Source organism: Electrophorus electricus, chromosome 22 (genome assembly GCF_041902795.1).
Source record: "Electrophorus electricus isolate QZ-2024a chromosome 22, ASM4190279v1, whole genome shotgun sequence".
NCBI classification, from domain to species: Eukaryota; Metazoa; Chordata; class Actinopteri; order Gymnotiformes; family Gymnotidae; genus Electrophorus; species Electrophorus electricus.
The window spans coordinates 4,024,893-4,043,169 of NC_137518.1; the positions used below are offsets into that span (position 1 = coordinate 4,024,893).

The 18,277-nt window shown below is 39.0% G+C and overlaps 1 protein-coding gene across 2 annotated transcripts; it reads right to left on the reverse strand.

Moving 5' to 3' along the window:
* Positions 1-48: 48 nt before the first annotated feature.
* Positions 49-15,264, reverse strand: trpc4apa (transient receptor potential cation channel, subfamily C, member 4 associated protein a). Of its 2 annotated transcripts, XM_027001898.3 has the most exons (20): positions 15,112-15,251; positions 12,796-12,827; positions 11,715-11,843; positions 10,467-10,583; positions 10,275-10,329; positions 10,075-10,130; positions 9,791-9,919; positions 9,167-9,368; positions 8,667-8,855; positions 8,395-8,537; positions 6,337-6,468; positions 6,173-6,231; positions 5,984-6,085; positions 5,786-5,869; positions 5,453-5,543; positions 5,023-5,163; positions 4,756-4,867; positions 2,959-3,071; positions 2,548-2,754; positions 49-2,337 (listed from the first exon to the last, which is right to left on the reverse strand). In XM_027001898.3, exons 4-20 carry the CDS (start codon positions 10,560-10,562, stop codon positions 2,200-2,202), a joined length of 2,049 nt encoding a protein of 682 aa, XP_026857699.1. In that variant the 5' UTR covers positions 10,563-10,583; positions 11,715-11,843; positions 12,796-12,827; positions 15,112-15,251; the 3' UTR covers positions 49-2,199. The 2 variants fall into 2 exon arrangements, with proteins under 2 accessions (XP_026857699.1, XP_026857698.1); XM_027001897.3 differs by lacking the exon at positions 12,796-12,827 and having other exon boundaries at positions 15,112-15,264.
* Positions 15,265-18,277: the final 3,013 nt, after the last annotated feature.

The following is an 18,277-nucleotide window of genomic DNA, read 5'->3' on the forward strand; positions in this document are numbered from 1 at the left end:
ATGACGACTGATCACAGTGATGGCTCAGAAATATATTGGACACAGACGTAAAAATAGTAAACTCAAATTTATTAAAAGACACCTACTGGGTTTCAGTGACTTTAACTATAGAGTGGAAGCTTTAATAATCCCATATTTTGAACAATTACATAGCCATGTTGCTAATATTGGCAGACATCAGTCCCAAAGAAAATATGTGTAACAGGAAATGGATGATAAAAAGCTGTTGGAAATATTTTCATATACAAAGAAGAGATATTCTTATGGCAACAGCTAAACTTACATCAACTATAGCATTTAATTTAAATGAGCACAGGAAAAACATCTTAAATGAATCGAAAAGCTTGATTCTCTGGCCACCTGATTCAATAATTCGCATGACAAAAAATATCATTAGCCTCAGTATACATGTACAAATAGGTGAAAACCTATAGGCCTAGCCATGCATTACAAGTCCAGCATAATTCCCCATCATATTATTCATAGGTAGGAAACCTCAAGATTGCTGGATGCTGGTAATGTTAGTTGGTAGCGTATATGGCGCTAAACACATTCTAGAACTCTGAGAAATTGACAGAGCAGCAAACCTCAACCTCTAGCATCATCTAGACCCGTTTACATGAATTGAGACTGCTACCCTGGCAACCACACTAGGTTCTCTTATACAAAGTCTCTTGCTAATAAACGTGAGCTGCATGAATATGAATCGGGCAACCGAGAAACCTATAACCTCTAAAGAAGTGTGCGACTCCCTAAATTGAAAGTGAACCATTTATGCTTTTGGTGCTTATTTAAAGAACAAACAAACAAACAAACATACAAACAAACAGAAGTGAAACATTTAATTATGAACAAAATAATTTTTATAAATCAAGCTTATGTGCAGATCAAATGTGCTAATAATCACTCAAACTTACTGTAGTGGGCTGGAATGAGGTAGTCGATACAGTTTCTGATCTTGCTCATATGTAGGTTGCCTAACCAGTATTGAGCACCAGAAAAGAACTAAATATTTTTAATTCTGTCAAAGAAAGGCTCACTGACAACACAAAACTGCTAGTTATCTAATGGCTAGCGAGTGGCTAGCTCAAACCTAGACAGAGAGAGATCTCTGTCACATTGTACAGTAGATTCTGGATCTTAGCCAAAGGAACCATCATAAGTTGTTAGCATTTATGGGAAGGCTACATAAACAAGACAAGCATTTTATTCTTTTTTATGAGCCTTGTGTGGATGCATCTGCATAGTTTTTTTAAATACTTGCTGTGCTCACTCCGAAAACATGAGACAACAGGACTAAAAAAAAAGTAAAAAAAAAAAAAGTGTTTTTTTGATTGGTGTTTGTGTTGATCATTAAAACTAACTAGTCCTGTCTGCATTTACGTTTGCTTTTAAGAAACCAAGACCTTCAGCAAAGAGGCAAATAAGGAACAAATTCACATTACTGCTTCTTCACAGAGGAGAGGGATAAGCGGGGCCCAAGTACACAATGGGATCCCATCTCCCCATTAATGTCTGTGCCTCCTTCTCAGGTCACTGTGATACAGACAAGCCAAATGGCTTCTCCAGGAGGCCAGATCCCTCAGCCTGGCAGAGCTCACCTCTCGCACAGAGTAGTCATGGATATAGACAAAAGATATTCTCTCTGCTCTCTCTCGTTCAAAAGGCTCTTCATGTGTCAGGTGTGTAAATTCGATCAAAATCAAGGCTTAGCAGTGCGGAGGTATGCGTCGACACACTCTGAACATTTACACTGGACCAAACTCATTAATCTTTACTCAGGATTGTTGTGTCAAATATATTCTCATATTTGTCACCCCCTCCTCCGACCAAAAACAGTAAAAACAAAGCTCCAATAAATTGAACTTCATCTAAAAGCATATCACCAACAAACATATCCAGATGAGAGCTTCCATCTCCTAAAGTACCACTTTGATGTGAGCTCAGCAGGCAGACTCTCCTCTGAGAGTGCTGAGACGGGGGGCCCAGCAGGCGATGAGCCCTACAGTCTGACCAGGTAATCAGAGGGCCCGCGGGAATCTCGCTCATGAGTTACTACATGTCACTGAGTGGGTCGAGAGGGCTGGCCCCAGAGCGTCAAACCCATGGCCGGAGTCTCTGCTCTAAATTCAGAAGAGGGGTGAGCCAACGGGATGTGCGGCCGTGGAGCCCGGCTCCCCCGAGGCCACTCCCAGGGGGTTAATCCTCAAGCAGAGCCCCATCCAATTCCATGTATGGCTCATCGATGTAGCTGGCTATGGCACAAAGGGAAGTCCTGTCTTCACCAAGAAGAACCGAGACCGTTTCCTTCCAGTAACTGAAAGGAATGCAGGAGCTCTGTACAGAAGAACATATACATTGCATTTCGATTATATACATAATGCCTGTAAGAGGTCTTACTTTTGGGAAACTGAACCATATTCTACAATTTAAGAACATATCGCATATTAGGTTTAAAAATAAATACAGATAATAATATACTGTGAAATCATTTCAAATATGAATTTGAAGTATAGCAAATGCGGTGAGTCAGGTATTGGCACTTACATTCTCAAGGCAGGTGCTGTCCTTGTCTTTGTTGAGGTAATGATGCTGCCAGAAGCGCAGCAGTTGGTGGAAGTTGTTGAGCAGGCAGCCAGGGTATTTCTCTGCACGCTCCTTCTCACGCAGAGCGCTCAGGTAGAAGGGAAGCTTGCCTCTCCTTCGTGCCAGCATCAGCACCACCAGACTGGTGTTTAGACAACTCACATTCTCCTAAAGTAGACCGGGGGGGCAGAGAAGGTTTTTTATGAGAGCATATGCTACAGAGACAGCATTTTGGAGATCAGGTTGACATAACATATTTAGCAGCCGCAACGTGTAAATATAGTCAGTTTACGCAGGACGTGCTACTGATGAAACCGAATGAAAGTTTTGCAAGCTTAAAAACAGGGCTGTGTACTGGCAGTGAAAGCTTGCCTGGGTAAGAGTCTGTACATTGATGATGTTGATCAGACGAAAGAGAAAGGACAGTCTGTTCTCCACTCGAGCCATGAAGGACAAGAGAAAGCACTCGGAGAGCACTTCAACTACTACAAGCCGCACACACACGTACACAGACACACACATACACAACCCCATGTGTGTAACCACACGCACACACACACAAACAGATTAGCCTTCAGGCTTAAAACCTTAAAATAGAATACAAAGACTGAATTTTGCTAAAGATCCTTTCTAGCAAATGCAGGCTATAATCATTTAAAAACTGCTTTATCCCTTAATTTCGACTGAAATGTTGATTAAGTATCATTTAGGATTACTAACCATTTGAAAGTAGGACTGTCAGCTACGCACACACACAGCCCCACCCCTTCAACAGACCATGGCAGTATCCAATAAAAAGCTCCATATTAGCAGCCTTAACATGAATGTTTTAGAAGCCACAGCACTGATATAAAGACGAACAGTATTCAAATATTGTATGGCCTCAGAGGAAAGGAGGTGTTTGATTGTTGTGCTACACAGGGTCCAAATCATCCTGTGTAGTTTAATGACTAGCTGACTAATAACCCTTACTTAAAAGGGCAATAATCAATAAGCTATTAAAATGTAGTTCGCCGAGTTGCATTATGTTAAATGAAGTAGCTTACACTGAAGCCATATCCATGACAGATAGTGCCACTTATAGTACTTATCAAAAGAATCTGTTTGACTGTTTATTGTACTTTGGTCACATTCGTGTCTGGCACATACAAAACTTTACTTTATGCATGTTAATAAAATAATACGTAGTATTTCTCAAAGTCACTCTGGTATTCAGTCGAAGAGATAATTTGAGTACCTAATCTAAAAGCTATTTAATTAAAATAAGGAGAGATGCGATCCCCTTGCTACAAGAAAACGTAGTAAACACCTTTACCACTAAAAGTGATGATACCACCTAACTAGGATACTAATAAACCTTTACAGACTGAAGTCCCGTCTATTTGCAGAACATCTAAAGGACAACCGACCCTGCTCCCTTATTGACTGACTAATTTAGTACTTATTGTAGGGCACTATTTATGCTTTTTAACAAACTCTAGCACTTATTGTTTATAGCACTTATTGTTTAAGACAGACCTTATGTATTTTGCACTTCTAGGCATCAGCATTCATCCCTGTATTCTACAGTATTCTAGTTCATTGGTATGTTTGATTCTAACCTACTATACTGTACTTGGATATACTCTATGAGTAAATGACAAAGCATTTTTGCAAGTCACTCTGGATAAGAGTGTCTGCTAAATGCCGTAAATGTAAATGATGTACATTAAATCATCCATAAACATGGGCCAATATTACTCTACAGTTTACTGAATGCCTTAGTGCTAAATGTGATTAAAACAGAGTCAAAAGGTAGCTCTATATTTTGTACTGCCATGCTTTCCCTGCTTCTTATCACCACGATAGCCACGAAGATCCACATTTAACAGAATATCATGTACCGCAACGTAGCACTTTGTAATTGCAAAATGCAGCACTTCATTTTTTTTTCCCCCCCTATTTTTGCACTTGATCAAGTGGAATTTACCTCCATTGCATCCATTTGAAGTATGCTGCGTGTGTAAATAATATACATTTGGCAAAAATGACAAAGCCATTTATTTTAATAACAAATAGCCTGTATGTTTTTTAGAGCATATTTTAATATTGTAACATAATAAGGTCTACACATCTATCCAGTGTGGGTTTCTTTTAAAACACCTATGCCGGAAGTAGAACTGGTCATACCTCGCACATCCTCAGCCAGGTTCTCGAAGCGGTCCAGAGACAGCACGATACAGCGCAGCAGCATATTGGAGTCAACCAGAGAGCTGTCGATCTGACTCAGGAAGGCCTGAAACTGGATGCAGACCAGAGCGCATGCACGTTGGCGGATGCAAACACTCATGTGGGCAAACGTGAGATAAGCGCGCCACAACCTGGAATATGTGGAAGAGCTTGTATTTGCTAGGTGCTTCCAACTGGACTGCTGGAATTGTGGAGCTAGCCTCATACCTTCTCCTCTGTGTTCACATATTTGTTGAACCTCTTAAAGGCATCAACATTGAACTTCATGAGCTCTCCCAGCAGATCAAAGTAACTCTGCAACACGTCTCTGGACCTACACCCACTGTCAATGATGCAGAACAGGATGTGCTGAAGGAAGAGGAAAAGTAGATCAAGGAAAACTGAAAAACCTCATTATTATTATTATTATTAATGATAATAAATAAATGAATGAATGAATGAATGAATGAATGAATGAAAGAAAATGTGTCCATGAAATCATGGCCTCAACAGCACAATGAGAGCAGAAACATGACACATCAACCTAAATGAAACCAGTAATGTTATTCATATTACTCCGGGCTTCTAGTGAATTCAGCAATATTTGATGCTTCCATAAAAGAGGACCCAGACGGGTATGCTGAAATGATATCTTTACCTCCAGCAGACCTCGTTTTAGTAGGAACATCTGGTCTGCATATGAAGTGGCTCCCCTGAGAAAGCTCTCCACTGCACGGGCCTGCCAGAACCTGGCAGAGGGGGTCCGGACAGCCTCATTAACTCAGACTTCAGCATAGGACAAGGAATATTCCAGAAGAACTTAATTACTGCATTTTTTGTTATCCCTGTATGTGCTGGCTTTTTGATTTTTCTTGTGTAGGATTTTTAAAAATTTCATGAAATGAATATACATAATGTTATTATTGGTAAGAATACAGCAGTGGCGTCAGGGTTGATGGTGGTCCGGCTGCAGCGGACAGTCTGGCCTCACCTGAAAGAAGAATCTGGAGGCTCTCTTTTCATAACAGTGAGAAGTCTTGTAAGAAGCCCCTTCTTACCATCGCACACCAAGCTCCTAGAACAAAGGATAACCAGCACTTCACCAACAGCCTCAGCTGTTTTATGTCAGGATAATTAAGCTACATGTCTGAGAGCATGCTACACATTTTCACCTTCAGACCAAGCTCACCTGTCTGTGTTGACCAGAGCGTCAACCTCAGGGATGTTTGCTTTCAATGAGATGGCGCTGAGCTCGTTCAGTTCCTGGCTGTTCAGGAGCAGGTATTTGTTCCTGGCACAAAACAGCATCCTTGATTTAACCCTGGGCATCTTATACATCATTAGATCCCTCCAGGTAAACAAGCAGCCTGTTACTTACTCATGGTGGTCACTGAAACTCTGGAGAAGCCTGAGGAACTGGATTTTGAATGATATTTCCTACCAACAAGAGGAACAGCAAGTAAGATGAGGCAATTCAAAGACTCAAGTAAAGGGAAGCCATCTGATGACAATACGATATGTACAGTGGGAGAAAATGCTCACAGGACTGCAGTCGCAGTTCTCGTTCTGACCGTGCACAACATGGTTGGCGGCAGTGTATTTTCTCCAGATCAGCTTGTCAAACAGACTGTTGAGGCCAGGGATGAGGCGGAACTCTGCCAACATTTTGTGAACCTGGAAGATAAAAAAATAAATGCAGAGAAGTGCCTTAGGTGTAACAGTCTTCCGGCTTCACAGAACACATCAAAAGTTCTGAAACCCTTTCTTTGCATTTTGAAGACAAATCCTTAATTCTGATGGTCTGAAGGTGTTCAACAAAAATGTTCAGCAAGTCTTCTCTTGGGTTCTCTGTGGTTCAGTTTATTACATCTCTTGCAAGACCACTGCTGCAGTAATTTATCTTTTAGGGCAGTGTTTTTTAGTGGCTATGTTAATACATTTACATGTACTGCAAAAAGAGCAGTTGCAGGTTACAGGTATTATTGACAAGCATGTCTGATGTTTTTGTCTTGTTTTTAGCAGATGAATAGAGGTTCCTTTTAAAGGGACACTGTCTCCATCATCCTGAAGGATTTGAAGTGTTTAAGTATAATAGCCACTGTTTTATTTGTAGGATAAGTGAGCACCAAAGGAATTCTTGACGCTGTAGCAAAAGACTGTCCACTGGTCAGTGCATTCATTCTCTTAAGAGGTTAAACACAAAAAAGGCTTCATCTAGGAAATCTAGGACTTCCTTAGGAAAATGAGTTATGAACATTTTCACACTTTCTGTAGGAAGTCTTCATTCTTACTGAAAATGTATTTCAATCGCTGTGAAGGTATGGAGTTTTTGCAGATGTTGGAATGCAAAGAGTTATATTGTAAATAAGAATGAGAATATGACGGTTTATAATGGATGGTAGTATTTAAACCAGATTTAACTGAAACATCCAAAAAAAAGTTATCCAGTAACTTTAAAAAGTATAAAGGTTATCAAGACGTGCTACTTGTATATTCCATTAGAAGCTGGATAAGGAAGAAATAAGCAGTTAGAGCAAAAATACTGTGCATATAGGGCCAGAAAATTTTAAAAAATGACAAAAGAGGTTTGGATAGGATGGTCCCATTTTAGTACACATACTAACTCCTCTTATCTGTGTAATATTTGGAGTCAAAGCTAGAGTAGTTTAGAGTTAACAAGTTCTGACAACCTTACAGAAATACCTGTGGGAGGGGTCTTTTCAGGTCTTGCATTATGAATATGCTTTAAAGTTCTCAATCCATCTTCGCTGAGATGGCCATATATAAACTTTTAATGCCCAAATTCAGAGCCAACAGGTATCGTTAGGTCTTTCAGGCATTCAAGGATTTGTAGAAAGGTATAGAGCCTCTAACATGTAGATAAGGACTAAATTGGGTGAAAAATGTGATCCATAAATTGGGATACAATTTATGTTGGGCAAGAACAAGGAGATACAATAGGATATCCAGGATTGTTTTTCCTTTGAATTATTATTTGGATTAACATCTCATGCAAAATCAGCGAAGTGTTCTGCTGAAATTGCAAAATAGCTGACTAAATTGATTAATAGCTGACTAAGTTGACATGTAGATGGATGTCAGACCCATTCTGCTTTTAAAAGTTGGTATTGTTAAAGCTGAGTGATTTCTCTCTTCTTTTCTTCAAGTGACAACAGCACCAAATTATCTTTAGTGTCATTGATGAACTTAAATTCATAAGTAGTAGGTCTTGTACGCACAAATTTTAGACCTTTGGATAGTATAGATCTCCCTGTAGAAGTGCATTCTAAATATAGAGAGAAACAAATTCAAAACTGTAGTGAAGCACACAAGGTTTCTAGAGAAGCAGGAAGAGTTCCTTCCTATTATATATATATATATATATATATATATATATATATACATATAAAAACTCTTAGCACCTGAAATCTATAATAGATTGACAATGAGTGTTTTTAAATTCCACATTTTTGCAGACATGTGCAAGAACACTCCAGTGACATTCAAAACAGGCAGGTAGACTTTGCCTAGCAGATGGGGCTGTTCTTTCAATAACCAGCCCTCAGACAGCAAGCTCAAGAGTGGAGTCGGGATTCCCACCTGGTTTCTCTGTCGACCCATGAGCAGCACGCATAGCACGTAGAGTACCTCCACCTTGTGCATGATCTCATTGACAACCTTCATGGACTGAGGCAGACGATGCCTGAGGGGAGCTGTGGCCAGCGTGCTCTCATCTGAAGACTCTGAAAGCAAAAAGTATCAGTGTCTGTAAACACTCTGCCAGTTGCAGCCTAGGAAAAAAAAAAAAAACACGTAAAAAGAAATATTTTGATCCATTGCGAATAAAACACATTTCAAAACAGCAATGTTACCAGTACTGCTTTGTTCCACTTCATCTGTGGCCATCTGTACGAGTGCATCCAGCACCAGGGCATTGTCCAGCCATGTGTACCACTCTTCCAGCTCCTGCAGGAAGTTGGACACGCCTGTGGCCTCTGACACCTTGCGTGTTGCCAGCTTACAGAGGCGCTCGATAAAGCCAGGGATGTTCAGAAGGGTCACTGAGGAGAAGGAAAGTCACTGCACTATATACATGCAGCTAAAAATAGGCAAGGAGTGCCATATAATGACAGGCCGTGTGCAAACCAACATTTCTACTGTGTGTTAAAACAGAATTCCACTTCATTTCACTTTTGGGGCCTTGGCATCCTAAAAACATAAATGAATACTGAACTATAAGATAAAGGTCATGGGTTTTACAGCGAAAGATTGCACTTTAATTAAACTGTAATGAACTGTCTTTAACCTCTTCATGATACAGGTGTGCAGGAGCAGGAAGAAAAAGTGAAATGCCATTCTAAAGAATGCTTACCCTGGTTATGCTCAGCACGGGAGGGGCTGGTGTTGCGTTTCTGCTGTGCATTCTTAGCCAGGAGGGTGTGTTTGTCATCGTTTCCCACGTCTGGCTCCGAGATGGTGACAGACAGAATGCGGCAGAAGTTGGCAAGTTGCTGCTGGTCAAAACTCTGAACCAGACCAGGCAGGTTAGGAATCCCATCCAGCTGGATCATCTCCTGTGGAAGAGGAAAGTCATTTACATAGACAAACTCAGCCAAACACAGTAATGCTGCATTATATTCTCAGCCAAACACAGTAATGACGCCTAATAAACTCAGCCAAACACAGTAATCCTTAGTTAATGTGAGTGCAAACAAATCGAGTTTGTAAATGTTTCAAAGGAGGTAAAAGTAGTGCTGGAGGAAGTATGAAAACAAAAGCCTCTGATAGTTTGGATGGTTTCCTGACTAAAGTCTCAGTATTTAGCTGTAGCCGTTCGTATCTTTGTTAGTTCCGATCTGTTCCAAAAATCTTGACAACAAAGGTGAAAGTATCAAATCCTAAATAAAACAAGAAATAATACAGTTCCTAATTTGTACTATGAATAATGCTTAAATAATAATGAGTTACCCAATGCTTCTAATTCAAGGTCACTGACCTTTTTCACACCAAGAATGTCCTCTATTAGAGTAGCAGTTTGCAAAAAAATCTTCTTATTGGTCATCAATGTGAAGAGAAAGAAGACAAAATCATCCCTTGCTGCAAGACTTTTTGTCACACCCTCCGTCTGAGAAACAGCAAAAACCACAAGCATTAGTTACTGCCGTTTATGATTTATTATATGTAAATGAAAAAATACCACCCCACACACTGTCGTAACAAATCACAGAAAAACATGACAGTGAACTTCAATGTGATGAAAGAGAAAAGCTGAGATCTTACACAAATGCAGCAGTTGTAAAGTACACTGAGGCAGTCTTTCACCAAGTCATCGTTCACTGAAATAATTCACAACATGCACATTTCTAACTGCACACACAGATGTTTGGGGGAAAATACAAAACACCTCAACTTAGACTGTTTCTTAGACTAGAGCCTAATTGTTCAGCGATAATAGCCTAATGATATGATTCTTCTCTCACTCTTATTTTTCTTCATTGAGGTAAGAGTGGGTCTCATCAGGATATCAACCAGAAGCTGAACATAAAAAAAATAGTTGGTAATTAACACACATGAAAACACAAAACCTTCAGTTTATATAAATATTACACGAACATTCAATATTCATTTGCTTCAAGGCGAGACAAAGGTGCAAGACCAGAATAAACACTTACATCCACTCCTCCAAAGAGGTCAAAGGTATATGTATTTGGGAAGGTGGACTCTTGGGCTGTCTTCCTATCCTCTGTCACAAACGACATGGCTTCCATTGAGAGCAAGGAAGACAGCTCCTGAAATGGAGTAAGACACATCAGGGTTTTCCTGATTGTTTGAAAGTCTGTATGCAGAAAAGAAGCAAAAGTTTTCTTTAGAAAAATTGCTGGTAGAGTGGATGGAGAGCAGTGGACACTAGTGTCGGCCAAATTCAAAACAATGGAGTGAGATGCATCAGGACCGCATCAGTTTTTTTATCCGTTTTATAATCTACATGCAGAAGTTGCTTTATTGTTTTATGCAAAATGCTTTAGAAAAAAAAGCTTGTAGTTTGGCGTGCACTGTACATTATACACAATGGACAGGACTGACCAAAATTACTGATACACAATGTCAATTACATTTGTACATTTCTGCAATTAATGACTGTTAATTATCTATTTAATTACTCCACCAAAATGTACAGAGAACAACAAGCAAAAGATGTTTACCATAAATAAGCAGTACACACTGATTATTTTAAAAATGAGACAGTACCTTCAGTCTAGTTGTCTGGCAACTAAAGAACCTGATACTACATTAACTTCACACTAACTAGAATGGTACTGGTAGCCCTCATTTTTTCCCTGCTGGGTGAAGATTTCCCCAGTGCAAAACTACCTGGTTGTACCACAAGCCCAACAATGGTACATTACCTGATTTAGACTGATATTAATGAGTTATTACAATCTAATTAAGAGCCAACAACTTCAAACACTAAAAGTATTTATTTAAAGTATATTAATATAGCACACCTCAGGAAGGACTGACTGAATTTTTTTATCCATGCGAAGAAATTAATAGCTGTTTAAGTTTTGTTTTCATATATGCTACCAGAGGTTATTTCAGGAACAGGCTAGCATGGTGGTATAAAGGATATCCTCAACTAGTGACAGAGAAGCTCAGTGGTTGAGGTACTTGACTAGTAATCAGAAGATTGACAGTTCAAGCCTCACCACTACCAGGTTGCCACTGTTGGGCCAACGAGCAAGACCCTTAACCCTCAATTGCTCAAACTGTATTCAGTCACAATTGTAAGTCTTTTTTGGATAAAAGCTTCAGCAAGTTGCTTTGGATAAAAGCGTCAGTTCAATGCCATAAATGTAAATATTTAGCACTCTCCCATTAGGCTGCATTAGGGAAAGCTGTGTATTAAGAGTGCACGCTACCTTGAGCACAGTTCGTGTGCGACTGAAGTCACTGTTCAGATGACTGCTAGCGTACAGCTCCTGCACGAGCACAGGGATGCCATGCCAGCGGGCTCTGTTGTCCCTCTCCTGGAGCAGAGCCTCCGGGAGCTGCGGAGCAGCAACAGCCAATGGGAACACAGCAAGACGACACGCAGCGATGATGCTCCAAAACTATGTTGTAGCTCAGGGTTTGTCAACATGTTTTTGCAATTAGGAAACTGTACTTAAGACAAACTATATTATCACATGCATCCTCTTTTCCAAATTCCAGAGTTTGTATTTCATATCCTATGTCTTTGGGAGACTTCCTTTTTTCCTCCAAAAATACTGTCATACAAGTTATACAAAAAAATACTCATACAAAAAATACTGCCAGTATGATCTAAGGGCCAACCAAAGACTACTTCATTACTTAAGTTAGCTTCTTATCCACAGCTTCAAGCTTGAGAAAACTCAAGAAAACCCAGCAGTTTAGAAAGTCAGTAGGTAAAGACCACTTTGGAGAATGGGAACCTGGAAATAGTTAATTGATCTGGGTAACCATATGCTCACATTAGGAGGTGTTAATGTCACCAAATATCACCAAAGAAGCCAAAAATCTCTGCTAGGTCCACCCACTGTTTTTCTTAGAATTATTTCTGTAGATGAAAATATATTATTATATTGTATATGAAGCCAGATTTTATTTTTCTAAGTTTGGGAGCATTGACAGAACAGAAATATGGGTAGAAACAAACAGAACAGGAATACGGGTAGGAACAAATTGCAGGACTAGCCTCTAGGAACATCAACTACACTTTTTTGGTACAACTGGTTGAAGGAATTTACACGTTCTAATAAAATGAAATGTTTCACCACGTCACGTTTACTTTGCATAAAATTAAGTACTTAAAAATTACCATAGTACTTCCCTGAAAAGTGGACTATGCAAGAAATTCAACCATTTATGTCAGATTCCAAATCAAAGGAAGTGAAAACATTCAGTTTTCAGGAATCTTCAAACTGTGCAAGGAGTAAAGGATAACTGTTCATCATTATGTAGGAAGCAGATGCAGTTTACCCATCAATGACTGCGTGCCTCATTGAAATCTTCTGGCATGTTGTGAATGTTGGATGGATGATTATATAATTGAAAATAAGAAGAAAAATGTCAGAGTTCACTTGTGTGTGCCATTCATATTTCATATACATTGGTATAATACTATCAATAACGTGCAAGTAACCCGTTCACAAAAAGTTGCCAAATTGGCCTGAAAATGAACTTAGATTAACAGTTATCCTCAGGTTAACACTGGCGGTAGATGGTTTAGGAGCATCATCACCAGAAAGATGTGCATGCATTTTGGTAACAAAAGTGGAAATTTGTGCCATTAATCCACACTGGTGATCCCATTTATACAACTTATATAATACAATTTATATAAACTGCACATCTTACAAACAAAAAATACATAAAACTTAGAGTGCAGGTGTTGAGGTGTGATCATAAGAAGACTGATTTGTGTCATATAGTTATTTTGCCACATGCATGTTATACACTAATAAAATCGAACATTGCAAAAACAAAACAAAACAAAACAAGACCAACTCTCGGTTCATCAAAGTCGGCTTTGTGTTTTGGGCATTTTTAAGCTTTGTTAATGTACCACACAAAAGACCATTTAGATGGTAAACTTGAAGTGCGAGAAAAGCTAAATCCCAGACATTGTAGACATTTAGAAACCAGCCAGACATCTTTTAGGTCCCAAAAAGAAGACCTGGAATAGCTGCACCTGGTTGAGAGCCTGCGAACTAGCTAGCTACACAATAAGGTAAAAATAGTCAGGTCTCCAAATAAGGTGATCGCTCATGTGCTTGATGAATACCTAGACACTATTTAGAACAAACAGTACAAAGATGGATGTTGTAACATGCAAATCAATTTGATCAGCATAGGGACTTAAGAATAGATTCTGCCATTACTCTCGCTTTTAAAGGACCTTATTAAACATAAAAGGCTGTCCTTATGCATCATCATTCTGTAAGGATAAAAGTAGACTCTTTTGACATGCATACATACAATATCTTAATCTTCTGGTAATTCAGTTAGTTGTTAAAAAAAAGTGGGTCATCACGGTGGATCGATGGCACTTCCAACGACAACGTGCGCGCCGTCATCTTTGTTTACAAACTTTGAAGGGGTCTATAGCAAGCTGTTTAACCAGCATCATTCAGATGGTCATTTTACTTGCTAAATATAGAGCAAAAAAACAACAACAACAAGACACGCAAGACTCCGAATGAAAGAATTTAATAAACTGCAATTCCCTTGATTAGTATCTGATTAGCCGGATGTAATGCAGTTATTCGAGTCGTCGCTTGTCACTAAATCGAATTGTAAACTGGCCTAATTTTAGGGAATTAGGATCTCCCGTCGCTTTCTTGCTTCCTAGTGTGAACGCACGGTAACTTCATATTTTTGAAGCGGCCGTGAGGCAAGCCTTTCTGGACGTCCATTTTGATCGATTACATTCGCCTTAATAAAGCACAAATTCACAGTAAAATACAGAACGTGTTAGTGTTGCTAAACGTAAGCCATCCACAGACCACTTTCTCCCTTGTTGTTTCTAATGAATAATGGTTTTGCTAAGCATTATGCTACGTCCAGAAGATTGGCTAGATTAGCTAGCCAATGTTATCTAGCCCTCTGTGCAAAAAAAAAAAGTTACTAGGTTAGCTAACCTAGGTATACACCTACAACGCTAATTGTGACCGATCTGATACTATAACTAGCTAGCTAGCTAGGTTACCTAACCTAGCTAATAAATGAACACATTTCAAAGTCGTAGTGCTTCTTGGATGGGGGGAAAAAGAAATCTTAAGACGCTAAATGTATACGATCAACGCCAAGCAAAATGAACGTTTAGCTAGCCAGCTAGCTAAAACCACTATGGCAGTGGGATGCTAGCTAGCATTTACCCACTCAAATGCCATGGTTTGTTTATATGCAGAAACAAACATTTCAATTATTGTTAATTACAATAGATAGAAATGTCTATATAAAGATAACCATAAATACACAAAATCTTGTTAGATAGATAGAAAGAAAAATAAATTAGGCTGATTCAGCCTACATCTCAGCAGTCAAGACAACAGAACCAAGCCAACAGTGAACTTTTCTTTAACCTTAGCTGGCTTAATCGGAGTTTCTTTGCTTCTCTTAAGAGTACATTAAGCCACACGTTGACATGTTAAATAGCAAACGTTAACTAGCCAGATGTCACATCGGTGTGATTTGGTGATTAAAACTGCCGAGATGTCGCCTCTTCGGCTCAGTTCCTGATCACGACTTGTTTCTGTAAGACAGGCTTTGTCAAAATCCACAAACAATTCCTACCTGCGTCCCTCTGCTGAAGCCTCGACCTGCAATCTGACTTTGCCTTATTCTTGTTAAAATATTCCGACTGCGATATATTTTATTCCTCTCTGTCCAAGGGGACTCGGGTCCCAGCAAAGTCGCCATTACCTCTTCTTCTTCCTGAATTTTTCTAAACAGGAAGTCCAAAATCGTTGCTATCATTCTTCAATGTGGTGTGTCCAGCGCCGCCATGTGGAAAAAACAGCATGAAAAAACGGAACAGAATTCAGTACAACAGTAAAGTCTCTAGATTTAAATAACATCAATCTAATGTTAGGCTGCATAAAGCTATCTCGAGTTTAGATCTAGAAAGAAACGGTCTCAATATATAATTAAAACAAATTATTAATCACTGCCCTATGCCTGACAATACTGAAAACACAAATATAATAATTGAGAAACGTTTCATGGTAAGAATGTAAAAATCCTTGCATGTTCATCTTAATATACATTTTCAAAATGTTTTATATACATTTTCAAGTCTTAAACTTTAAGTTCATCACAATCTCCACAGACAGATCCCTCAATAAGCTATGTGCATAAAGCTATAGCCTTACGTAGATCCTCACAGACCACGGATTCCACAAAGCTGATAAAATCACAGTATTGTGGCAGAGCACAGTACAACAATGCGCACGTTCCATTGTTGTAAGTTCCTGTCTGACACACTAAAATATGCTCAAACAATACAATTCTTAATAAAGGATATTCAGTGTGCACTTCCTGATGTCCTAAGGGCCATGCCCTACCATGTAAGGTTTTCCAGTTGAGTGGAGTTCTCTTGATGGGTATGGATGAGGGAGCAGATTCGATTGGGAAAAAGTAACTTGAGCTTCTCACTATATATACACACATGAACGCACCATTTTATTACAAACATCTACCTTTCATGCAGACTCACTGGCTACTTTAGTAGTTACAGATATTTTACAGACATTTTACATTACAATTCCAAATACCACTACCCCAGTGTCTCTGCACTGGATTTCCCCAATCTGTTATTGATATGTGCCTTAAAAAATGTAAATGTATATGGTTAGAGAAGTAAGGAGTGATAAAGCAGTCACCAGTTCCCCCTACCAGAGTAGACTAGCTGCTTGAGAGAGGGAAAGGATAAGCTATACAGGATGTAGAAATAAATGCAGTGGAATGTCATGTCCCAGCCAGTATCCAGTACTGACTGATTCAGTTGGTGAAATGTGGTTATCCCTGATGCTAGAAAGCTAATTAGTTAACTATTCAGTTGGAAATATCTAAATGACTCAGATGGAAACACACTAAGGTAGCTATGCTAGCTAGCTAAGATGTTTCCTTGTTTTGCTATGTTTTACTATCAGGAATTTTAACTTGAAAATCAATGTACATTATTTATGAAATTACTACAGTGTTATTACACTGTTTTATTACATAGTTATTACACTGTATTAATGTGCTAATACGCCATGCTATTAGATGTTATGATGTTGTTATTGCAATGTGTTATAACACTGTCTTATTACACTATGTAATCACATATGTTATTACAATGTGTTCTTACAACTTGTATTAAATATATTTTGTACATATTTATAATGTCCATGAAACAATGCTGCATTGTTACTGGATATATAGCTATTGTGATGGGTGCAGGGAGGGAGCGAGGAACAAACACGCGCTTGGGTGTGAGTGTGTGTGTGTGGGGGGGCATGTCCCTCTGTCTGGATGTCTGCCGCACTATGACAGCTATGTATGACCAGTCTGAGGTTCATTTCTGATTTCATAACAGGCTTTCCTCTTATTCAGACCTAAATAATAACATTATATCAATAATAACAATATTTAAACATCCTTTCTTCATGGTGTTAATTCATTATCATTACCTCTATAATACTACCAATGTTTGCTCCCAGGAAAATGTGACAGGATTCTGCTACCCCTATGCTCAAGAAGATTGTCTTAACCTGTCACAGATTTGCAGGTTTAACATTTCCTGCTACATGCTCTGTTCATGGAGTCTTAGGTCTGTATTGAAAAACCAAGCTTAATTATTATTATATAGGTAAGCTTACTGTGAATGCTAACGTCCATAATAAAAATTTTTTACCACAGCTTTATTCTGATATAGGTGATGACTTTGAGGTTAATGTTTACCTATCAAAATCTTGCTTCTGTTGATGTTTCCTGGCTGACATCAGCATAACAGATCCAGATTCTCTATATTTTGCAGCATAGACTGCCATGCCTTGGGTTGATGTGACATCAGTAACATCTCCAGTCATCAACAAATGATAGAGGGCATCCAAAATCCCAGTCCTTTTGATGAGGATCCTCTCCATACTCATGCCATTCTTGTGGGCAATGACTTGAATACAGGACAATCAAATGAACTTTTAAGTCATTCCATGGCATCTCACCTAAGGTCTGTCCAATCTTGTCATAGATTTCCATGAACAAGTTCAAGCAAATATGAAAATCTCCACTTACACAATATTTTATCTTCTATCCAACATATGAGTTATTAATTTATGCATCCATATCTTTATGCAATAATATTTTATATTCAATATAAATCAACCACATTTTTTCTCAAAAGGGACTAATACTGTTTCTTTCAAACATTTGTTTCTGAATCATAATACTTATAGTTTTAGATAACTGTTTTTAAATGTAGCACTGTCAGTGTATTTTGCCTCTGTTATGAAAATATTGTGTATCATTAAAATAGCAAATATTGTGATTGTAACGGCCCGAGAGGCGCAGGGCACGGGGCAGGACGCACAGACTCCCTCGACTTTTACAGACGCTTATTAACATATAACGCATACGAGGACCGCACTCACACATAACATAAACGGTGAACACAAACACATTTCTAACTAGCACAAGCTACGTGAACGTTAACAACGATGACATGAACAATGACCAACAATGATACAGACACCAACACGGCTTCAAATACATACAGACACACAACACTAAACCGTGCGCACGTGTGTGCTATCAAGGAGCGCGTGGTTACAAACAAGACAACGTGAATTCCACAGCACGCGGCGGGCCGTACCGCGTGACCAGTGGCAAGGGGAGCGTTCCGTGACAGTGATTTAATGTTTTAATGGCTTGCTGTCATTTAAGGTACTGAATGTTCGGTGTGCTTAAGCAGCATGCA

Bases quoted from the DNA above. Each gene is read 5' to 3' on its own strand.
- trpc4apa (XM_027001897.3), bottom strand. From the start codon at position 15,237: ATGGCGACTTTGCTGGGACCCGAGTCCCCTTGGACAGAGAGGAATAAA. The intron at 11,844-15,111 runs GTAGGAATTGTT...GCTGCTCCGCAG, and splicing joins GCTTCAGCAGAGGGACGCAG to CTCCCGGAGGCTCTGCTCCA. The intron at 10,131-10,274 runs GTGAGAGAAGAA...GAATTATTTCAG, and splicing joins CTCAATGAAGAAAAATAAGA to TGAACGATGACTTGGTGAAA.